Source organism: Conger conger, chromosome 9, assembly GCF_963514075.1.
Source record: "Conger conger chromosome 9, fConCon1.1, whole genome shotgun sequence".
In the NCBI taxonomy this organism is placed as follows: Eukaryota; Metazoa; Chordata; class Actinopteri; order Anguilliformes; family Congridae; genus Conger; species Conger conger.
The window spans coordinates 6002187-6026187 of NC_083768.1; the positions used below are offsets into that span (position 1 = coordinate 6002187).

At 45.4% G+C, this 24001-nt stretch overlaps 1 protein-coding gene across 1 annotated transcript in view; it reads right to left on the reverse strand.

Moving 5' to 3' along the window:
- The window catches only part of LOC133137357 (double-stranded RNA-specific editase B2-like), a 77032-nt gene extending 63928 nt beyond the window's left edge, over nucleotides 1-13104 (reverse strand). Inside the window, exon 1 of the mRNA XM_061255583.1 lies at nucleotides 13002-13104. Coding sequence (XP_061111567.1) covers nucleotides 13002-13104 — 103 coding nt within the window. The remainder of the gene's footprint in view (nucleotides 1-13001) is intronic.
- Between the last annotated feature and the right edge of the window lie 10897 nt (nucleotides 13105-24001).

Genomic DNA, 24001 nt, shown 5'->3' on the forward strand with positions numbered 1-24001 from the left:
TTACAGGATTGCAATGCGAGTGACCCTGACATCCTCTGATTCTGAATAAAAGGAGGTACCAGCGCATGAAACAGAAGTCCGGCGGTTTCTTTTGCAAAAAGAAGAAAAAGGCGTGGTGGTGATAATTCACAGAAGTGTTCAATTCAAAAATAGAAGAAGAATTCTGTCCCGTGAGAATCACAGCTATATCGAGAATCACGCAAACGTGTTTCACAGCGAACACTCCTTCGGAAAATACACACACACACACACACACACACGCACACACACACACACACACACACGCACAATCCTTCTCAACGCAACACTCAGCCATTCCTGCTGCCGTGTCCATACGGCTCGTGCAGAATATTGCCTCCATTACAAGTAACCAGTGAAAAATAAAACAATTCTTAAAATGACAGGTCTTCATATTTCTCAATAAAACGTATGAGGCGTGAGGGTTAGCTGAGTACAAGCATGAAAAAAAGTCCAAAGAATTACTTGAATATCATCATATCGCTTCAGAGGACAAGATGCCTTTGTTTGAAATATTTTGATATTCTCTTAACTGCAATTCTTCTGATTGTAGTTGTATCCATCTTAGTCTTTTAAAGATATTTTTTAGGCCTTTTTCAGCTTTATTGGACAGTATATAGAGACAGGAAGAATGGGGGCGAGAGAGAGGGAAAGACATGCGACAAATTGTTGGACGGTCGGATTCGAACTGCCGACGTCGCGGCTCACAATGAGCATGCGGTCAGTGCTCTGCAGGCTGCGCCACCGAGACACCCCAAGTATCCATCTTAGCCTTAACTGTGATTCTGCTGATTGTACTTGTATCCATCTTAAACTTAACTGTGATTCTGCTGATTGTACTTGTATCCATCTTAAACTTAACTGCTATTCTGCTGATTGTACTTGTATCCATCTTAAAACTTAACTGCTATTCTGCTGATTGTACTTGTATCCATCTTAAAACTTAACTGCTATTCTGCTGATTGTACTTATATCCATCTTAAACTTAACTGCTATTCTGCTGATTGTACTTGTATCCATCTCAAACTTAACTGCTATTCTGCTGATTGTACTTGTATCCATCTTAAACTTAACTGCTATTCTGCTGATTGTACTCAGAGTACCAGACTCCCGTATCAGACTCCAGTAGGTAGTCCCGCGGGAAGTTGAGCGCAGGAAACGTGGAATATAAACAGTCTGCCGGCTGTGAGACCCTCCAGTGCATCCTGCGGTTTTAACATTCCCTCCTGCCACCATTTTCTTTCACCTCAGGCGGTAACCCTGGAAGGCACCTGTGCGGTGTTTTTAATGCCCCGCGGCCAAGCGTCTCCTCCGTTCAGAAGGGCAAACACGGAGACGCACTCTCCGTCTGCACCAATGTAGGAGCGCACAGTGATCAGAAGGACAAACACGGAGACGCACTCTCCGTCTGCACCAATGTAGGAGCGCACAGTGACAGGAACAGCCCAGACAGGCTCACCGCCCACCTACACACTATAGCAGGGAGCATCACAGTGACAGTAGACCAGCAGGGAGCATCACAGTGACAGTAGACCGGCAGGGAGCATCACAGTGACAGTAGACCGGCAGGGAGCATCACAGTGACAGTAGACCAGCAGGGAGCATCACTGTGACAGTAGACCAGCAGGGAGCATCACAGTGACAGTAGACCAGCAGGGAGCATCAGCGGTGACAGTAGACCAGCAGGGAGCATCACAGTGACAGTAGACCAGCAGGGAGCATCACAGTGACAGTAGACCAGCAGGGAGCATCACAGTGACAGTAGACCAGCAGGGAGCATCACTGTGACAGTAGACCGGCAGGGAGCATCACCAGTGACAGTAGACCAGCAGGGAGCATCACTGTGACAGTAGACCGGCAGGGAGCATCGCCGGTGACAGTAGACCGGCAGGGAGCATCGCCGGTGACAGTAGACCAGCAGGGAGCATCACAGTGACAGTAGACCGGCAGGGAGCATCGCCGGTGACAGTAGACCAGCAGGGAGTATCACCTGTGACAGTAGACCGGCAGGGAGCATGACCTGTGACAGTAGACCGGCAGGGAGTATCACAGTGACAGTAGACCAGCAGGGAGCATCGCTGTGACAGTAGACCGGCAGGGAGCATCACAGTGACAGTAGACCAGCAGGGAGCATCACTGTGACAGTAGACCAGCAGGGAGCATCACTGTGACAGTAGACCAGCAGGGAGCATCACTGTGACAGTAGACCGGCAGGGAGCATCACAGTGACAGTAGACCAGCAGGGAGTATCAGTGACAGTAGACTGGTCGTCTGGCAGTCGGGGGGGGGCTGCCGGTTCGATCCTGCCGTGGCTGTGCCACCGTGTCCCCGTGTCCCCGAGCGAGGCCCCTGACCGAAACGCCCCTGACGCGCTGGATGGTGCCTTGCATGGCAGCCATTCGCCGTTGGTGTGTGTGTGTGTGTGTATGAGAAGCATCGATTGTGCAGCACTTTGGATACAGGTGGTATTACATTATTACATTATTGGCATTTGGCAGACGCTCTTATCCAGAGCGACGTACAGTTGATTAGACTAAGCAGGAGACAATCCTCCCCCGGAGCAATGCAGGGTTAAGGGCCTCGCTTAAGGGCCCAACGGCTGTGTGGATCTTATTGTGGCTACACCGGGATTAGAACCACCGACTTTGCGTGTCCCGGTCATTTACCTTAACCACTACGCTACAGGCCGCCCTGGTATATGAATGCCAACCATTTACCATTCACCATCACCTCGAATCCACATCCAGCCCCGGTTTTCTTTTCTCCTCTGTAATTAGTGCAACTGATCGGCCGGACCACCTTCACACCCAGCACCCCGGCACAGATCCGCACAGCTGTTGGGTCCACATTGTCCCCTGCGCGTAGACTAATCAATGTGACGTAATGTGATGTAAATGGAGGGTGGAAAACCAGCAGTTTCTGATCCCACACCCAGCACTGCTCCCAGCCCTGACCTGCCCTCTCCGCCTCTCCTGAATGACCTGGCAACCGAGGGAGAAATATTTCCTCATTACAGAGCTATCTGTGCAGAATGTGCTTGGTGCCCATTTCATTCCGCCCACAGCCCCCATTTTCTGCTGACAGACGCCAACCCGGAAAGATATGTCGCAGTTCACCTTCTTAACAGCTTTCATGGTTTTTAAAAACGTCCGTGCCCGATGTCTCCTTCCACTCCTCACCCGGCTGTGCCATTCTGCAAAAAGCCACTGCCTTATAAGATTTTATCATTTTCTCTCATGCAGAAAGTATTCGCTTGTTTTAAGTTAATGTTTGCTTGTTTTAAGTAAAATTTTCTCATTCCATCAGCAAATCTCGAGTCAAACCGTCTCACCTCATTGGCAATATTTTAATCTGATTTAGCAAAACAGTAAAAGAAATTAGATTTTAGGACTGAAATGAGTGTTCTTTTTTGGTTTTTGCAGTGGAGCCTAAGTGTTGGTGTGGGAGTGCTACCTGGGTCAAACATGGACCTGTTTTGGATTCAAACACTTTTATTTTTTTTATTTTTTTTACATTAGATTACATTACATTAAATGGCATTTGGCAGACGTACAGTTGATTAGACTGAGCAGGAGACAATCCTCCCCTGGAGCAATGCAGGCTTAAGGGGCCTTGCTCAAGGGCCCAACGGCTGTGCGGATCTTATTGTGGCTACACCGGGGATTGACTCACCGACCATGCAGGCCCAAGTCATCTACCTTAACCACTACGCTACAGGCCATCCTTTTCTACACTTTACGGAGCGTGTCCGGACCGGAACCTGTGAAATACTCTCAGTAAGTGCAGCCACACCCAGCCTTCTGGTCCTCTGGACTGCACCAGGCACGCTCAGCACAGAAAAGTATTTGACTCCAAAACAATTACATAATTATTATAACAATTACATAATTACGCACAACTGACTGACGACAGGCTCACAGCAGAACGTCAAACTTTCAAAGCAGGGTCACGCTACTGTAAGATTGCGAACCGCTTTAATTAAACTAAATGTAAATCAGACGTAAATATGACACATACTAGTTTAATATCTGAAAACATAAAGGCACCCTGCATTCTACGTGTCAGTCAGTGTAATAAATGAGACTCCACACACGCAACTCTGTGAGAATTAAGAGAGGACGATATCCTTCAACCGATTGAAGCGGAGTTATAAAAACCGCTCTGTAGTAATAGGCCTTTGATTGAGGAAATACAAAGGAGTGTGGTCACAGCCGCGAGTTGAAAGGGAAGGTTCCCCGTGTTATACGACCTGTTGCCACCGTGTTTGTTCCTGTAGAAATCTGATAGAGCGCTTCACGCGTAATGAGACTAATCCGGTCGGAACCAGTCAGGCAGCAGGACCAGAAAAGGGCAGCCTTGACCACGGACACATCACAGAGGTATTCGCCCTGTAGGGTGTAGGGCTCTATCGCTTTAGCCAATTTGGCTTTAGCCCCACCTGACGAGAGGCGAAACGTCAAAAAAAAGTTTTTTTTTTCTTTTTCAAAGGGGCAGCTCACGCTAAAATTAAATTAAAGTGTGTTTCCACCTACCCAGAGAACTGTGGACACAGAAGAACAGAATAAATAGTTCTGGATTAAAATGTGCATTTTTGAGAGCTCTGTTGATGTTGATGTTAGCGAGTAACTGTGGCATTATATTTGATATTCATATTACATATGAGATGTTGCTGCTGAGGCTGTCAGCGCATTGATTACCACAGGGTCCATACAGGTCCATTACATCACGGTGAACTGCAGCTGAAACCCACACCCCAGACCAGTGTTCACACACTCCTCAGACCAGTGTTCACACACACCCCAGACCAGTGTTCACACACTCCCCAGACCAGTGTCCACACACTCCCCAGACCAGTGTTCACCCACACCCCAGACCAGTGTTCACCCACACCCCAGACCAGTGTTCACACACTCCCCAGACCAGTGTTCACACACACCCCAGACCAGTGTTCACACACTCCTCAGACCAGTGTTCACACACACCCCAGACCAGTGTTCACACACTCCCCAGACCAGTGTTCACACACACCCCAGACCAGCGTTCACACACTCCCCAGACGGGCGGCGTTGGGCTGGCTTCATATCTCTCTTTTAATCTCTCTTTTTTCCTCTCCTCCCTGACAGTGATAAACAGCGGTGTGGGACAGCGGGTCTCCCCGGTACCGGGGACACAGCTGTGGAGCTGGCCCACTTTCAGCACCATCCAGAACCTCACCTGCCTGTCTGTCGCTTTGTCAGGGCAACAAAGAGAAAAGAAGGGGAGGGAGGGAGGGAGGGAGAGGGAGGGAGAGAGGGAGAGAAAGACAGAGATAATTTGATGCAAAGTTTTGTTCAATGTTAAATGTGTGTTCATTCATATATATGCTTTGGCAATTAAAAATGTAGTGTTTTGTCAAGCCAATAATGCAAATTGAATTGAATTGAGAGAGAGAGGGAGAGGGAGAAAGATAGAGGGAGAGAGGGAGGGAGAGTGACGTCTCTCATTAACAAGGCGTTTCTGTCTGCAGAGCTGCTGCTCACTGGTTGTTGTTTTTTTGCACCATTCTTTGCAAACTCCAGACTGTTGCGTGTGGAAATCCCAGGAGATCAGCAGTTTCTGAGATACGCAAACCACCCTGTCTGGCACCAACAATCATTCCATGGTCAAAGTCACTTACATCACATTTCTTCCTCATTTTGACATTTGGTCTGAAAAACAGCTGAACATCTTGACCATGTCTACATGCTGGTATGCATTTAGTTGTTGCCACACGATTATATATTTGCACTAACAAACCGGTGTACAGGTCTACCTAATAAAGTGCAAATTGAGTGTATACCTCCAGTTGTGTTATCAAGAATTGTCTAAATTGAGGAAAAAAGTCATTTTGATTTTAGCTTGTCTTTAGAAACTCCCTCAACCCACACCTCTCCTACTAGAAAATCATCAACTGAAAAATCTTTCATGATTAAAAAAAAACTAAAATAAAAAAATTGAGAAAAAAAATTGTTTAATCATTTTACTTATGGCATTTATAAAACAGCCCCGAAGCCGTAGCAGTCGGATGCTAACGGGCGGTCTGACTGAAGGCTAAAATCAATAGACATCTGCTAATTAATCTCAAGCAGGATGCTAAATTGAAAATGGATTGGCTAATCTGCAACAGATTGGCATCATCATATAACAGCGATGCGTCTTAACACCTGCTCGTTCCACGGCAACGCCGGCCTCTCCGGCTTCACCACAGGCCTGTGAAACGGCGATGAATCTGCTGTATGTACAGGCCAGCGAGCCCTGATCTCCGTTATAACAAAATGGAGTCTGGACACGGGGCCAGTGACTGAACGAAAATCGATTAATTAAAATAATTAAAAATAATATAGTGTCTGCCATTCAAATCTCCCTTGTGACATGCAGGGGGACGTTTTGACTTCCTGCACGTCGCTTCGGATAAAAGCGTCTGCTAAATAAATGTAATGTAATGTATTATCCAGAGCGACGTACAGTTGATTAGACTAAGCAGGAGACACTCCTCCCCTGGAGCAATGCAGGGTTAAGGGCCTTGCTCAAGGGCCCAACGGCTGTGCGAATCTTATTGTGGCTACACCGGGATTAGAACCACCGTCCTTGCATATCCCAGTCATTCACATTAACCACTGCGCTACAGGCCACTTTTACAGGCCGTACTGTACTGTAAATAAATACAAGTGACGCTTGCGTTGTATGACAACCCAATAACAAGCAAAACAATAGATATATTTACGGCCTCAATTAAGATTTTTCCGCTATCACACAGTGCCTGGAGAGCTGCAGTATGTGGGGTTAAGGGCCTTGCTCAAGGGCCCAACAGCTGTGCGGATCTTATCGTGGAACGCACCTTAGCCCCCAGTACATATAAAAGCCCCTTAAACGCTGCCCCCAGGAAATATAACAACAAGGATTGTGGTAGGCTTCCACAATAGTACAGCCAGGACACTAAAATACCTTCAGGGCTGTCTGACCTGTAGTTTGTGACACGACATGGGCAGAGCTATCATGTGCTACTGTAAGCCAAAGACTGATTTGTGCTTCGGGGGCCATTAAAATCTCAGAGTGCATCTTCCAGTCATTCAGAGTAAACGGTCTTCAAACCGTCACGACGTAAAAAAACCGTCTCCATTCATGCGCTGCGTTCTCGCTGACTGGGAAGGATGATCTGACAGACCGTCGACAGCGGAACAGCACAACACCGAACAATACTGCCGCGAGTGCAGATTCTGAGCGTGACGGAGATATGACAGTTGAGACTGTTTATATTTGAATATTTCTGAAAGTCACCTCTTCTTGTTTTTCCTCTTCTCCTTACGAAAGGAGAAGGTGTCATACAAAGATACAAAATGTTACAAATATTTAAAATAATACACTAAAACTGAACTGAAACTGCCACTTGCTAAAAAAACATAGTGGTCAATTTATCTGCCATCCCCCTCCCAAGGCTAAATTTTCATTGGACGATGCAGTAACCCAGGGAACCATGGAATATTACCATGGGAATAGTTAGCAGTTAATGAAGTGTACAAGGTTGTGTGTTAGTGGATTTTAATGATCTCCATTAACCTTGTGCGGGCCAGAACTGTTTACCTTCGACTCAAATGTGGCTAGCAGTATGAAAATATTAGCATCAGATTTCGCACCAATAATTAAAGGTCGAAGCAGTTTGATCTTTTTCACACTGCACTATTAATATGATCCATGAAATTATGTCTGCGTGAGTCGTGCTAATGATTCAATTTTTGTACAGTAAGAGAAAAAAAAAACACTTTTAATGCTGCTTCCCTCTTTACCAACGGGATACTAAAATAAACGTTTCTTCTGTGAAAAGATTCACTGTTCACACTGTCACACTTTCGGAGATTAATATAAACTCAACAGTAATGCAACTGATCAAGTTGTGTCCATCTCTCTCTCTCACTCTGTTTCTCTCTCTCCCTCTCCCCAAAGTATTAGTTTTCTATTTTTACTACCAAAGGTCTTGAACCTTTTGCACGCCCGTCTGTGGAACCGTTACAATTTCTCCTTGTGTAACACACTTACTGAAACTTTACGGTTTACGTTTTTGGACTGGGCCACTGCCAGGCGGAGCAGAAGGTCCTGTAGCCCGGTCCAGAACAGCCCGGTCCAGAACAGCCCGTCCCCCCTCAGACACCCCTCGCTGGGGCCCAACCCCCCCCCCCCTCCCCCCCCGCCCGGAGGGTCTGTGTAATAATTGCTCCATAAATTATGTGCCTCTCAGGAAACACCCCTCCGCCCCCCGCCCCCCGCCCCCCCGGCCGAGGCTCTTTCATGTGCTGTTGGGTTAACATTAAAATAATCAGCTCAGAACTCAGAAGGGCCCCTTCCGCCGCCCTAATGAGGGCAGGGGCGACCGGCGCGCTCGAGGAGCGACAGGGCCAGGCACACGAGGAGGAACCCGCGCTGGAGGAGGAACCCGCGCTGGAGGAGGAACCCGCGCTGGAGGAGGAACCCGCGCTGGAGGAGGAACCCGCGCTGGAGGAGGAACCCGCGCTGGAGGAGCGACAGGGCCAGGCACACGAGGAGGAACCCGCGCTGGAGGAGGAACCCGCGCTCGAGGAGGAACCCGCGCTCGAGGAGGAACCCGCGCTGGAGGAGCGACAGGGGGGCACACGAGGAGGAACCCGCGCTGGAGGAGCGACAGGCCCAGGCACACAAGGAGGAACCCGCGCTGGAGGAGCGACAGGCCCAGGCACACAAGGAGGAACCCGCGCTGGAGGAGCGACAGGGGGGCACACGAGGAGGAACCCGCGCTGGAGGAGCGACAGGCCCAGGCACACAAGGAGGAACCCGCGCTGGAGGAGCGACAGGCCCAGGCACACAAGGAGGAACCCGCGCTGGAGGAGCGACAGGCCCAGGCACACAAGGAGGAACCCGCGCTGGAGGAGCGACAGGGGGGCACACAAGGAGGAACCCGCCGCTGTCGCCCAGCCTTCCGGCACATTCCACGGTAACCGGCGCGCTGCAACTGCTGGACGTCTGGGCGGTGAGGCCCAACGCAGCCACAGCACAGAACCGAGGCCGGCGAGAGTTATCTCCTCCTGACGTCCGTCTCTTGTGTGGCTGTATCGGACTTTACCGCTCAAATATCCCGCAGAGGTGACATCACACATCATAACAGGCCGTTCCGCCCGGCAGTGCCCGCCCTTTCACGCAAAGTGCACCTGCTGCTTAGTTTGCCCAAAACCTAGATAGTATCTAGCACCACCTGGTCTTGAACACCCCCAGTGTTTCTACCTCCAGATGTAAAACTGTCAGTTACCATGGCCCTCTCCTTACATCGTCCTCCCAAAGGATGCTGGGTAGTGGTTGCTTCCTAAACTAGGGCATTATCTTATGGCTCAAATCACTTAAAAAAGGGGTTACTAAGCAGTGGACAGTAGGGATGTGAAAAATTTCTCATTTCGGTGGGTTGAATAATCGGTGGGCGGTGAGAAAGAATTATCGATTATTTGCATATGTACCCATTTCATGAATTTAAGCCAAGACATCACTGTGTCATTTAGACATCTTAGACATGCGGGAATGGCCGACATTCCGCAATTCCACAGATTTCAATGAAAAGTCAATGGCACAAAAGATTAAATCGATTCTCATGAACGACTTGACGATACCGGATCATGCGGATCATCCCGGACAGGCAGTAGATATCACGAAGCACTGCAGCTCGATGACCGTAAAGAGTAACTGCACTGGCCACTTCAGCCTGGCTCCTCCTTCTGCACAAGTCCTAAAAAATGAGGGCAGGTGGAGTGGGTGTGTCTGTCTCATTTGCATAAATCACTCTCTAACCAATCAGGTGCAGGTCGTGCTCCACGTAGTATTGATCCGTAAACACTGCCTATCCGACTTTGACAACGAGCCGCTAAGGAAGTGCAGAGACAACTTTGTGGGCAGCAATGTTCCCAAATACCGTGATTGTCATCGATCTGACATCACGATTCTGAAAGAATGACACCGGACCGGCGCCTTACATACAAACCGTCACCTGAGAATCAACATGTCCCAGTAGAACACCAAACACACGAGCATTAAAGCACCACGTAACAATGTGATAAGAGGTTCTTTTAGACAGGTCGTATTTTGCACTGCTCAACCGGGTGCTTATAAGACATTTTTAGGAATATTCGGGAATTACTTTCCTCAGCTGCTTTTTGATTTCCATCAATAATAATGAGCCTGAAAGCGGTCGTATTAAATGTGTCATGGATCAGTTATTTTTAAAAGTACTGGCACAGTTCTTCCAAATCGTTATATGCACTTTTGTATAGAGCAAAATAAATACAAAAATACATGCTTTGGAACAAACATCTAAAGCAAATCCCACCATTTCACGGCATTAGCATTCCAATTGGCTTGCTACTATAATCCCGAAATGGCTACCTTTTGTAAAGAGCACGACATAAAATTGTCAAGGTAATGACTACCTATTCAAAAGTGAAATGTAAATGCTGTCAATTTTAACGAAATCCTCTAATGGAAGTTTCATCTCGCAATGAATGAGTGTATTCTGTCTGGGGAAAAGCAAAACGTCTGACATACCATATTGCATATTGCCACCTACAGGCCAAGAACTATTTCAACATAACAGAGCTAAAAACAAAAAGATATAATATACACAAACTCAGGAGAAAATTTCCTTTAGTTGCACTGAATGAGCTATCTTGAAAAGTTAACTGGTATCGATATTTTTGCAAGCTTTACCACGAAAAGTAAACTGGTTTAAAGCCTGTAATTTTGTGTGTCAAATCACACTATTATATAAGTATAGTGCAGTCCATAGGTATTTGGACAGTGGAACAATTTCAGTTCGTTTGGCTCTGTAGTCCAATTATTCAGTACAGGGTTCAGTGGAGACTGTCACCTTTACTTTGAGGGTTTTTTTACATCCACATTGGGAGATCCAGGTAGGAATTACACCACTCTTATGCATATTTACAAAAGTACAAACGTAATTGGACAGTTTGCCTCTCTGCTGTTTCGGATTAGTCTGGCCGATTCAATTGTTTCCTTCCTGCTGGTACAAGAAAGCTTTCAGTATCTAGTCTTGATTCTAGGTTTTTGATTGGCTTTGGAGTCCGTTATAAGTGCTTGTCAACATGAGGAGCAGAGTTGTGCTAATGACAGACAAGGATGCAATTATGAGGCAAGAAAAGAAAAAAAGAAAAAATAAATAGGCCAAAGAATAGGATTACCGAAATAAACAGTTTGGAACATCATTAAGAAGAAAGAGAGCACTGTTGATCCCAGTTAATGTCAAAAGCGCTGGTAGTTTATGACATTAACTGGGCTCAACAGTGCTCTCTTTCTTCTTAATGATGTTCCAAACAAAACAGAACAAAACCCCCAAACCCCCTGTCCATCAGGTCAGAAACACTCTTCAGGAGGCAGGAGTGGATGCGTCTGAGACCACTGTCCACAGAAGACTTCACAGACAGAACTGCAGAGGTGAGATACAGGCCACTAGTTGCAAAACAGAATGGCCAAGTTATAGTTTGCCTAAAAGTAGTACCTAAAAGAGCCCGGAGAGTTCTGTGTATAATTTTCACACACACACACCCCCCCCCCAAAAAAAAATAGTTCCGCCATCTATGATCCAATTACTTTCAGTTCCCTAAAATGGGGGGAGCATGGAAAATAGGTATAATTCCTACATGATCTCCTCAAATTAAAGGTGGCAATCTGCAATTCAGCCTCACATTTATTGTTTCATTTCAAATCTGATCTGCTGGACTACAGTGCCAAGACAACAAAAATTGTACAACAGTCCAAATACTTATGGACTGCACTGTATGTGCTGTATAAATAAGAGATATCATATAATAGTAGTATCCTATCGATTGTCAAATATATCCATATATTTAATGTAGGAAACAATGCTTGATTTGAAAAGTTCTGAATAGGTTAGTGTCCACGATTGGTTAGCGATTTATCGCTAATGTTTTTAAGTTTATCTTTATTGATAAAAATGGCATCTGTGCCTTCTAAGAATTGCAATACATTGGATGCAATATTAACTGTCAAGTGCTTACAACAATACAGCCATTTAGGTATTAGCATTAATCATCAAGGGTCAGGCGAAATGAAAAGCCACCGTGCACTTTCAAGGACAACCCCCAATGTTAAATTAATGCACTCAATACAAATACAAGCACGACCAACAAACACTGCAATAACAAACTAAACGCGGAGTGCCTGAAACAAGGATAGTTGCTTCTGCCGTTTTTACGGGACAACAGGCTAATTTGGTTGAAGTGCAGTTAAGTGTGTTACATACACTATCCGTAAAAGCCCAGTTCACCGTTTCACGATTTTAACCATTCTGTTCGCAAGAATCTGGTTTAAGATGGTTATTCCAAATTCGGCTGATTGCCAACGATAGAAAGTAGGCTACCAACAAAACTCCATTGATTGCAAAATTGGTTAAACCCCAAATATATTCCTGTGTCTGCATTGCAACACTAACCGAAACAACTTCTATATATTTCCAGATGTAGCCTGGCAAACACTAAAACGGTTGAAAACTGACAAGCTAGCGTGTTTTATATATTTCGTTTAAAGATTGTCTGAATAAAACCAAATTCTGAAATGGTGGAGCGTTAATGCGCCACGTTTTTGCACACAGGATGAGTTTGTCTCGCAGAGAACAAGCAGTTTTTTTACGCAGTGCATTTTATTGTGCATACCGTCACATTCGCGTTAACGTTTAAATACGCCGACCAGTCGTTAATAAGATGGAATAGACTTTGAATTATAAAGGACAATCCCCATACCCTAAATTACCCCCAAAGGAACAGTCTAATAGACTATTAACGGATTTGGAACGTTAATAGGTCCAATCAGTTAAAAAATAAATCGCAGCCGAGAACATCATAAAACACCAAAGTGTTTCCTTCGTTTTGACAGCAGAACCATAGAATATACCCACAGGACACAAAAGTTTACCTGTTTACCTGTTTTCTTTGATCTCCTCCTCCTCCTTCTTTTGAACTTGCATTTCAGCGGGTTGCTAAGAGTTCCCGAAGAGCGGCTATTGTTTCCAAGGACCGATGCCATCGTGGCGACCGACACGGGACAACGAGCGAATTCGGATGACCTGTTATGCTTCCCCGTTAAAGTAGTTGCTTCGCTTTACTTCCAAGCTTCGCCGTCGGAAATACTGCGCGACGAGGCGCTCTCACCAGACTGACATATTACGCACAGCTGGGCTAAGCTCTGTTCCCGGATTCTGTACCTTTTTTTCTGCTACAAGACACTTTGAACGCAGTCATTCAGGGAGGACATGTCGTTTGCGACTGGAAATCCTAATTAGACCATAACGGTCATAACGCTCTCCGGCGCGTGACATCACCACCAATACGAAAGTCCCAGCAAACAGTATGCGTGTGTGTGTGTGTGTGTGTGTGTGTGTGTGTTTGAAAACATGAAAACAACACAGTGTGGGATATTAAGTTGTTGATAATATACTGTATAGATAAATATTTTTCATTATTATTTTTTAATTCCTGCCACCACCCTCCTCTTGGGAGGTCAGCTTTATTTATTTTATTATACATATATTTTTTCTTCTTTTACTTTGTGTTAAACATTTTATATGTATAGGCTACATATGCTTATTACATTTTTCTAATGTCAAGTGAGAGGGAAAAAAACATGACTATGAATCCTTTTGAGCAGGGAGTAACACAACGGACAAAAAAACCAAAACATAATTAAATAATAATAATCAATCATAAAAATTTGCATTCTTTAGAAATGTATATAAGGGATGATTTTCTCGTTCCTGAACCTCCTGTAAATGTTCAGAGCTGGCCATTGGGAAGGTCGTGGCATTACATTACAATAACAGCATTTGGCAGACGCTCTTATCCAGAGCGACATACAGTTGATTAGACTACGGTAAGTAGGAGACAATCCTACACTGGAGCAATGCAGGGTTAAGGGCCCAACGGCTGTGCAGATCTTATTGTGGCTACACCGGGATTCGAACCACCGACCTTGCGTGTCCCAGTCATGTACCATAACCACTACACTAATCCTGTTTTATAAATACTGTCATGTGAGATGGCACAATGTTCACCTGAGGCCCAGCTTGCAGGGCTGTTGGATTTCATCCACCTGTACAGAACTAGTTTAGTCCACAGGTCAGCAGCCCTGGTCCTGGAGAGCTGCAGGGTGTGCTGGCCTTCGTTGTTACTCAGTGCTGAATTGATCAATGAGAGCAGTTCATTATACAGTCAACTCACCTCTAACCTGGTTCATTACATTACATTAATTACATTAATGGCATTTGGCAGACGCTCTTATCCAGAGCGACGTACAACAAAGTGCATACCCATAACCAGGGATAAGTGCGCTGAAAGACCCTAGAGGGAAGTACAATTTCAACTGCTACCTGTACAAGAACGATAAGGATCAGGGCCTATTTTATTTATTTTATTTTTTTAAACAAACAAATAAACAAACAAACAACAAAGCAAAAGTGACCAAACTTAACTAGCCAAACACAAAATACCGATACACAAAAAAGTAAATCACAGAAAGACAACAATTAAGGTTCACAGGGAGGTAGGGAGGGATGGGGAGAGGTGCTGCTTGAAGAGGTGCGTCTTCAGTTTGCACTTGAAGGTGAGGAGAGATTCTACAGTTCTGACCTCAACGGGGAGTTCATTCCACCACCGTGGAACAGACAGTTGTCGTGAGCGTGAGGTGGAGGTTCGGAGAGGGGGAGGTGCCAAGCGGCCTGTGGAGGCTGAACGAAGAGGTCTGGCAGGGGTGTAGGGTCTGATGATTTTTTGTAGGTAAGCTGGGGAAGACCCCTTAACTGCTTGGAAGGCCAGCACCAATGTTTTGAATTTGATGCGAGCCACGACAGGCAGCCAGTGGAGGGAGGTAAGCAGGGGGGTGACATGTGAGTATTTGGGAAGGTTGAAGACCAGACTAGCTGTTGTATTCTGGATAAGTTGGAGGGGTCTGATGGCGGACGCTGGGAGGCCAGCCAAGAGGGAATTGCAGTAGTCCAGGCAGGACAGAACCGTCCAAAATTACCTATTGTACCCTTAAGTCATGCTGAACCCCTGAGTTAGATCAGGACAAGACATGGCATGCAAGCAGAGATGGAAAATTCTGGTCTGAAATGTGACAAGGCCACCCCACTACTCCGTTCCAATCACCTGGATTTGCTAATTGGCACAATTCCTCAGCTGGGAAGCGCTACTAATTGGTGAAATCAGCAGGCTGAGTTAATGGGTGGAAGAACCACTGACCCCTGGATGTTCCACCTCTGCGTGTCACACACAAGCCACCGCACATTTCTTATTCCGTCAGGACGGGAGAACAAGGCTGTAATAGTGGTCTCCAACCCTGATCCTGGAGAGCCGCAGGGTGTGGCTGGCTTTTGTTTTCACCTTAAAATCAGCACCGTGTTGAGAGGCAGGTAAGCAGGTGAGGAGAGTTAACTATGTAATCAACTGCTCTAATTCATTAATTAAGTGCAGCGTAACTTTGAAAACAAGTGGACCCTGTGGCTCTCCAGGACCAGGGTTGAAGACTCCAGTCCTGGAGGGCTGCAGTGTCTGCTGGTATTTGTGGTTTCCTTTCAATCAGCAGCCAATTAAGGCCTTGAGAACAAGGTGTGTGGACTCTTTAGCCAATGAAATGACTTATAAATGTATCTCTCGTGCTGAAACACACTACGGCTCTCCAGGACTGGAGTTTGACACCCCTGAGCTAAGCCAGTGCAGACCAATCCAACCCTGTTCCTGGAGATCTACCATCCTGTAGGTTTTCACTCCAACCCTAACAAAGCACACCTCATTCAACACCTAGAGCAGGGCTGCCCAACCCTGTTCCTGGAGATCTACCTTCCTGTAGGTTTTCACTCCAACCCTAACAAAGCACACCTCAATCAACAGCTAGAGCAGGGCTGCCAACCCCTGTTTCTGGAGATCTACCATCCTGTAGGTTTTCACTCCAACCCTAAAAAAGCACACCTCATTCAACAGCTAGAGCAGGGCTGCCCAACCCTGTTCCTGGAGATCTACCTTCCTGTAGGTTTTCACTCCAACCCTAACAAAGCACACCTCAACTTTTTTTGTTATATACAATTTCCGGACACAGCCAGTGTAACAGAAAGTCTTCATCAAACCTTCGTCAAACGCACGGTAGAGAATGATTGAAGGTGACCTCACCTGCAGCTGTAACATTGAAAATCAAGTTCATTCACTACAACCGCAGAGTCTAAGAATTACATATGATAACCAATCTCACAAGTGCCAACCTTATCTGAGAAAAACTGTCTAGCTGGACAATTTCATTCTAGCCCCAGCACTAAAAACCCTGATTGTATGCCACTAATCAACTAATCAGGGCTGAATCACATCTACTGATCTTGGGCAAGAGCCCTCCTCCGATAAGGCTAGACAACCAGTGTCAAATCCCCCTGACGATAGGAGAGAAAACTCTGTACTTAACTCTCATCAAAATGTATTCTGAAAATGTTCTAAAACAGGGGTGCACAACTCTGGTCCTGGAGGGCTGGTATGCAAGCCGGTTTTTGTTCCAACCAATTACCTTAATTTATTTTTCTGACAGCTCTGTAAATGATGTTGGTTCACTCCTGTACTTGAGCTCAGTAAAATCGTTAGGACGCACTTGCAGTCTGCAACTGTAGCTGGTGCGTATACAAATATCCGATCAAGACATTATTTAGCTAATTAAATCATTACGAGCAGAAGTTGGCATAAAATCCTGAAGCGGATCAGCCCTTGCTGTGCACCCGTTCTAAAACCATCTCCTTAGTGCAGGGGTGCTCCAGTCCTGGAGCGTCAACTTACCTGCTGGTTTTTGTTCCAACCAATTACCTTAATGTTAATTGTCTGACAGCTCCACAAACTACACTGGTTCACTCCTGTACTGGATCAGTAAAATATTTTGCCAGTTTAGCTGGTTCTTGTACACATATCAGATTTAGACATCCATCCATCCATTATCTGAAACCGCTTAAACCGCTTATCCTGATCAGGGTCGCTGGAGCCTATCCCAGCATACATTGGGCGAAAGGCAGGAATACACCCTGGACAGGTCGCCAGTCTATCGCAGGGCACACACACCATTCACTCACACACTCATACCTACGGGCAATTTAGACTCTCCAATCAGCCTAATGTGCATGTCTTTGGACTGTGGGAGGAAACCGGAGTACCTGGAGGAAACCCACGCAGACATGGGGAGAACATGCGAACTCCGCACAGAGAGGCCCCGGCCGACGGGGATTCGAACCCAGGACCTCCTTGCTGTGAGGCGGCAGTGCTACCCACTACACCATCCGTGCCGCCCGCAGATTTAGACATGATTGAGCTAATTAAATAATTAAGAGCCGAAGTTCGAAATCCTGAACCAGATCGGCCCTTGCTGTGCACCCCTGCCTTACTGGACAATATTAGTGAATGAGTTAGTGGCAGAGTTAGTCAGTAACAATAACAATACATTTGTTATTTAGCTGATGCTTTTATCCAAAGCAACTTAAAGTCGATTAGACCAAGCAGGGGACAGTCCCCCCCCTGGAGCAATGCAGGGTTAACAGCCTTCCTCAAGGGCCTACATGGATCTTATAGTGGCTTCACCAGGGCTTGAACCACCAACCTTCTGGGTCCCAGTCATGTACATGCCACGAGGCTACACGCTGCGTTGTAGAATGAACTGGTAAAAGTGACGGCTAAATAAGGCCTTATTTGACGTGTTATTGTAACGGCAGTAATGTGGGTGGGGATAGCCACACAGGGAGCTGCGCCTTCTGCTCCCATCTCCTCCGCTCGCCCGTTAAATGACCTCGGATGTCAAGTGCTCTTTAATACGCCCTCGCTTTAAGCCGCCCCGCCCGCTTGCTTAAAAGATTACGCCGGATCCGAGCGGCCCAATTTATGAACTGTAATTAACCGCTAATTAATTTTTGCAGGAGACAGTTTTGCATAATCTTGTTAGATTTCTTTCCGTTTATCCCTCTCCCGCTAATTGAAACCAGCGCTCTCAGCCCTCGCCTGTCCTCGTCATTGTCCTACTCCCGATCGCTATCAAAGTGAACTCTCATTATAATTATTATACTGAATACTGTTTTTGTGCGTGAAGCGCCAACAGTGGGCCACAGCCTCTGTGTTGTTCGTGTTTATCTGCGGTCGCTTTAACCCGACAGGGATTTTGTTTTTCAGTGAGACGGCAGCCTCTTGTCTCGGGGATCCTGCAGGATTAGTCTGATTTATACTTTTACATTACATTACATTACATTATTGGCATTTGGCAGACACTCTTATCCAGAGCGACGTACAGTTGATTGGACTAAGCAGGAGACAATCCTCCCCTGGAGCAATGCAGGGTTAAGGGCCTTGCTCAAGGGCCCAGTGGGTTGTGCGGATCTTATTGTGGCTACACCGGGATTAGAACCACCCACCTTGCGGGTCCCAGTCATTTACCTTAACCACTACGCTACAGGCCGCCCCTATACTTCTGTGTTGAAGCTACGCAGAGGCTACGGCATTTCTTCTTATCTCCGTCTGGAGCTGATTTCTCCTCATCTCCCTCTAATTTCTCTTAATCTCCCTCTGATTTCTCCTCATCTCTGTCTGAAGCTGATTTGTCCTCACCTCCCTCTGATTTCTCCTCATCTCTGTCTGAAGCTGATTTGTCCTCATCTCCGTCTGAAGCTGATTTGTCCTCATCTCTGTCTGAAGTTCTTATGCTAGGGAAGAGCGTCAGAAGAGCTTCAAAGCCACTGGGCTTGGCTGGGGAAGCAGGAGATGTACAGCGTGGGCATCTCGAGGGTTTGCTTAAAGTACAATTTTTGTGTTAACAGATTGTTACAAGACAATTGTAAATCCCTTCCTATCGTTGAAAAAGGCTCAGTGACTCACCCTCTGCCTGTGTTAATAGTCCTTAAATTCGGGTTTCAAAATATGCAGTTGACGGGCCGACGCTCTGTACCAAAACATCTATAGTTGTACAATAATTCAAACTCATTGGTTGAAAATTGGTTCTAATTGCCACAGCCAATGGCGTTTCAACGTCAGCGCATTCACAGAGAAGGGGGAGGGATAAACAGTGTTGTGGTTTGAGTGTGCTTGTTATTGCAATTGCTCTCTTGCCCATCAGAAGTCTGAAATTACCTATCGTACCTTTAAAGTTCAGTGACTCAGATACAAATTCAAATGAATAATAACTTGCTAAAGAAGGTTGCTAAAGAGCAGGGGCAAAGCTAGCTATTCATTTACAATCCAGCATAACTGAACAATTAGTGCTGCTGATTGGCCAGACTGCCATCAGACCTGCTAATTAATTTAAATTTATATTCCTGAATTCATTTTCATACGGGCTTTTTTTGGCATGACAAGAACACAATTATATTGCCAGAGCACGTTCTAAAGCAATACAGCAAAACCACCAAAACAAGACACAATGATCAGACGAGATGAATTCAGTCTTTATTCTGTTTTTGTATCTCTTGCGTGTATCGTCAGATCCCGTCTATTTAAAACGGGGTGTTTACCCTTCAGGCCTCGAGATGCGATTGAACAACCCTGCAACCGGATCCTCAGGTGAGGATGCAGTCATGGTGAAACAGAGCACGTTCTTCTGTTCAGTCGAGTGATCTGCATTTTGTAATTCATTTGACATTTTTTGTGTGCTGTTTGGCATTTGACTTTCAATGCGCCTGGTACATTCTGAGTTATGATAGATGCATTAAAGTGGAAATATATGATGTCTTTCATATGAAACAATACCATATTTGAGATATATTCCCACTGGCATTTCTCTAGCATTAACCATTGAGACCATTTGTGTTGTTTCATTTAATTCCTATATATTAAAATTTGATGCTTGTGGCAGGCCCTCCACTGAGTTAGCCGGATAACAGCACTGAGTAAAACCCACAAAGCAGGATTACTGAGTTAGCTGGATAACTGCACTGAGTAAAACCCACAAAGTAGGATTACTGAGTTAGCTGGATAAGTGCACTGAGTAAAACCCACAAAGCAGGATTACTGAGTTAGCTGGATAACTGCACTGAGTAAAACCCACAAAGCAGGGTTACTGAGCTAGCTGGATAACTGCACTGAGTAAAACCCACAAAGCAGGATTACTGAGTTAGCTGGATAACTGCACTGAGTAAAACAGACAAAGCAGGATTACTGTGTTAGCTGGATAACTGCACTGAGTAAAACCCACAAAGCTGTCTTTGTATCATGGTATCATGTGTATTTGAAATACATGTGCAGAAATGAAATTAAAACGAGAGACGGTTGGAACTATAACCACTGAACAGACCGATGTATCCTCCGCTGGTTGAGCGCACCTTCTGATGGTAGTTTTAAAAAGGTAGAACTTCTGCAAAAACAGCGTCTCTCATTTTTACAGACACACAAGTTACGTACAAACCCCCTCAAATCACGGCCCTGAAGTGCCAATAGCTGCTGGTTTTCCACCCTCCCTTTACCTGGGAGTCAGGTGTGAGGACAGCCTGGCCAATCAGCAGCACTAATTGCCCAGTTTGTTACCTGGAAGGAGAGAAAAACCAGGGCCGGATTTGGGTGCGAGGGCCAGACTTCAGGATCCCTGGTGCAGGCCTACACTGCCCACTGTGGCAACCGGTAAGTTCTGAGATGCAGAGTCTCGGCTGTCTGTAAAAAGAGGGTGTGGAAGGAGAGGTGATTGAAGTTTAATTTGCCTCACAACACTCCAGGCAGGGGTGCTCGTCACTTCGGCTGTGAAGACGCGGAGCTACCTGGGGCACCTGGCTGGTGTTGATCAGGTGCTGTTCAACCCTCACCAGACAGGTTATTTACAGAGCACCAAGGTGGCTGACGGAAAATAGACCGTGGTAAGAGAGAGAGAGAGAGGGAGAGAGATCTTCTCAAAACCAAGAGAGAATACAGCCGGCTTTAAGCACATGAGGGAAGAAAGACAACCTGTATGTGTTCCCTGCCTCTGAAATGTTCAGTTCGCAGTTTGTGAAGGTTTTTTACATAACGATGCTCAAAATTGGTGGAAAATATTTGGCCTTCCTGTTGTCATCTCTCAACGTATGTAAACTGCACTTTAAATAATATTTAAATTTTTAATTTAATATTATATATATATATATATATAATTATATATTATTATATGAATGTATTTTTCATCATATTCACTGAGGTAGATTTGTCTGAAACATCTGTGCATGTGTGTAACAATTAAAAGAGTCTCATAAAACATTTGGAGGCTACATTCTGTGGTACCATGTAGGTTGTGCTTCATAGCCCTCCAATATCATTTAAATGAAATGAAATGACATAAAAGCATTTTTTCTTTAAAGAAAAAAAAAATATATATATATATAAGTGAAAAGAAGTTCAGATGTTTGTAAAGTAAATCCTTTTTTGGTTTGAACATAAATCAGAAACCTATGATGCATACAGTTTGAGTGCACCGCCCGCTTAATCAATCTACCGTTGAACAGCAATAACTGGAGAAGTTTTAAAACCGAAGTCCTGACTCAATGCGGTCATTAAAGACCCCATGACACTCCTCGCAAAGAGTAGGGGGGTTCCCCGGTGTCCTGGCTAAATTCCCAAACCCTGGCTGTTTCAAACCGCCACCTAATCATCCCCTGATTTAATAGGCAAAAAATCCTTCTCTCCCTCTCCACCTCAGCTGGTGTGTAATGAGCGGTCTGGCACAAAATGGCTGCTGTCGCCTCACCCAGGTGGGCACTGCACATTGGTGGTGGTTGAGGTGAGTTCCCCCCTCATCACTGTAAAGCGCTTTGAGCATGGCATTAATTGTATAGGAACTTGGAAAAATTGACATGTGGCTTTTATATCGGGACTGATCTAACGCGTTTTGCCCGTTTTCTTTTCTCTAATGAAATATGTGAACGCATGATCTGTTTCTCACGCATTCTAAACCTCTTCACAGCAAGCTGGGGACGGTGCGGGACTGGAGTGTAGCTGTTTTGAGTTTAACGAGACATCTATTCCAGGCACGTTATAATTGCCGTTGTTCCTAAATCTGACCCTTGGTGCGAAAGTATTCATCGCTAACCATCCTCAAGGTGTGCACTGACTGTACCCTAACCTTCGCAGGCTCTGCGTAGTTAAATTAAAAATGATAAAATCCAAAAAGGAAGAAGTAATAAAATCACTTACGGTAGGGTTTGGCGAAATGGAGCTTCAGACTGTAGGCACTAGTGTTCAGTTCAGTTTTTGCGTTTTTTTAAGCAGAGCTAAGAAACTTCCGGAAGGACCTAAATGGGTCATCATCCTGTGGCTGTGTTTGCACAGTATTTAAACACATTTATTTCTTGCTGGTTTATTTTTTCTCTTTTTAAAATATTTTAATGCTTTTCCCCCCCTGTATTCTCCACCGTTTGGAAGAGCCAGTGACGTAGGTGTACATTTCCTGCTGGGTATGCGCTGTCCTCCGAAGCCCGTGCAGGCAGCCGACGACCTGCAGGGGGCAGTGTTGCGTGATGACCTGCAGGGGGCAGTGTTGCGTGATGAGCTGCTGGATCCTCCGGGATGACTGAGGCCCTCGCAGGGGGCCAGGGATCGACATTCCCCCGGAATCTTACAAACTCCAGTGCTTACCGGAAATATTGCAGTCTATTAATCCTCTGGTGCCAAACGGCAAATTTACCCTAGAGGGAAGTACAATTTCAAAAAAAAAAAAATTTCAACAAACAAACAAAGCAAAAGTATGACCAAACCCTTTAACTAGCCGAACACTGCTTACCTAGCCAAACTAAAAATACTGATACACAAAAAAGTAAATCACAGAAAGACAACAATTGAGGTTCACAGGGAGGTAGAGAGGGACAGGGAGAGGTGCTGCTTGAAGAGGTGCGTCTTCAGACTAGTCAAGGCAGACAAGAAGATGACAGAAATGAAAATAAACACACAGTACAAGAGTGGTATGCAGAATAAGTATAATAAATGCCTAATAAAGAGTGTATATAGCACTTTGCGCTTTACAGTGATGAGGGGGTGTTTGTCTCACCTGGGTGATGCACGGATGGCAGCCATTTTGCTAGAGATCGCTCACCACACATCGGCTGATGTGGAGAGGGTGAATTACGAAAGCGTTAATATCGGCTCCTGTTTGTTGCTGTTGTTGTTTGTTGTCGGTGTTTGTTGTTGTTGTTTGTTGTTGGTGTTTTCTCACCTACCGCTTGCCGAGATACAATTCTGCCGAACGTGGTAAACTACAGAGCGTGACGTGGAGAGATTACCTTCTTTTTTTTAAACATTTTTACATTAATCAAATGGCCCTTTGGCAATATTAAATTCAGATGATTCAAAGCACCCCTTTTATAAATATAAAAAAGCTGTGTCAGTTGCCTCCGCTCATCTTTACAGCTTGAGTGAGTGACAGCAGCCGTCAGTCAGCGAAGCGGGGAAAATGAAGGTGACTGTCGGCTTCCTGCTGAGCTGAAATTGTCTTGCAGGGTTTTGTTTTTTTTAACTCTGTCTTTCTTTCATGCAGATAACAGCTCTACCGGTGCAGGGTGGGACCTGTGCTTGTATCAGATAGTGTTTCCATTTAGACTGTCGTCTCTGAACGCCATTTACGGGAGACATTGTCTTTCGATCTCTACGCTTTGTCGATCTTTGTGGATAATCTGTTATCAGTATGCTAATATAGAAGGTCGCAGTGAGATTACTTTAAAAAATAAAAATAAAAAGTAGACCCTGTAAGTTACTTTCACTTAACTAGCAAGTAAATTCATGTTTTCCAACAGGCAGTTACTCCGCAAACTCCTTTGACTGAGTAAGTGGAAAGCATAAATGTTAGGAGTGTAGTGTCGATATAATGTTGAATGTGGAATCGAGCCACATTAACCGTAAATAAACACACCCGTAAAATGAAAAAAGTTTTGATTGGATGCTGTGAGAAATTATCTAGCTTCCAAGCCCAACCCCCCCTC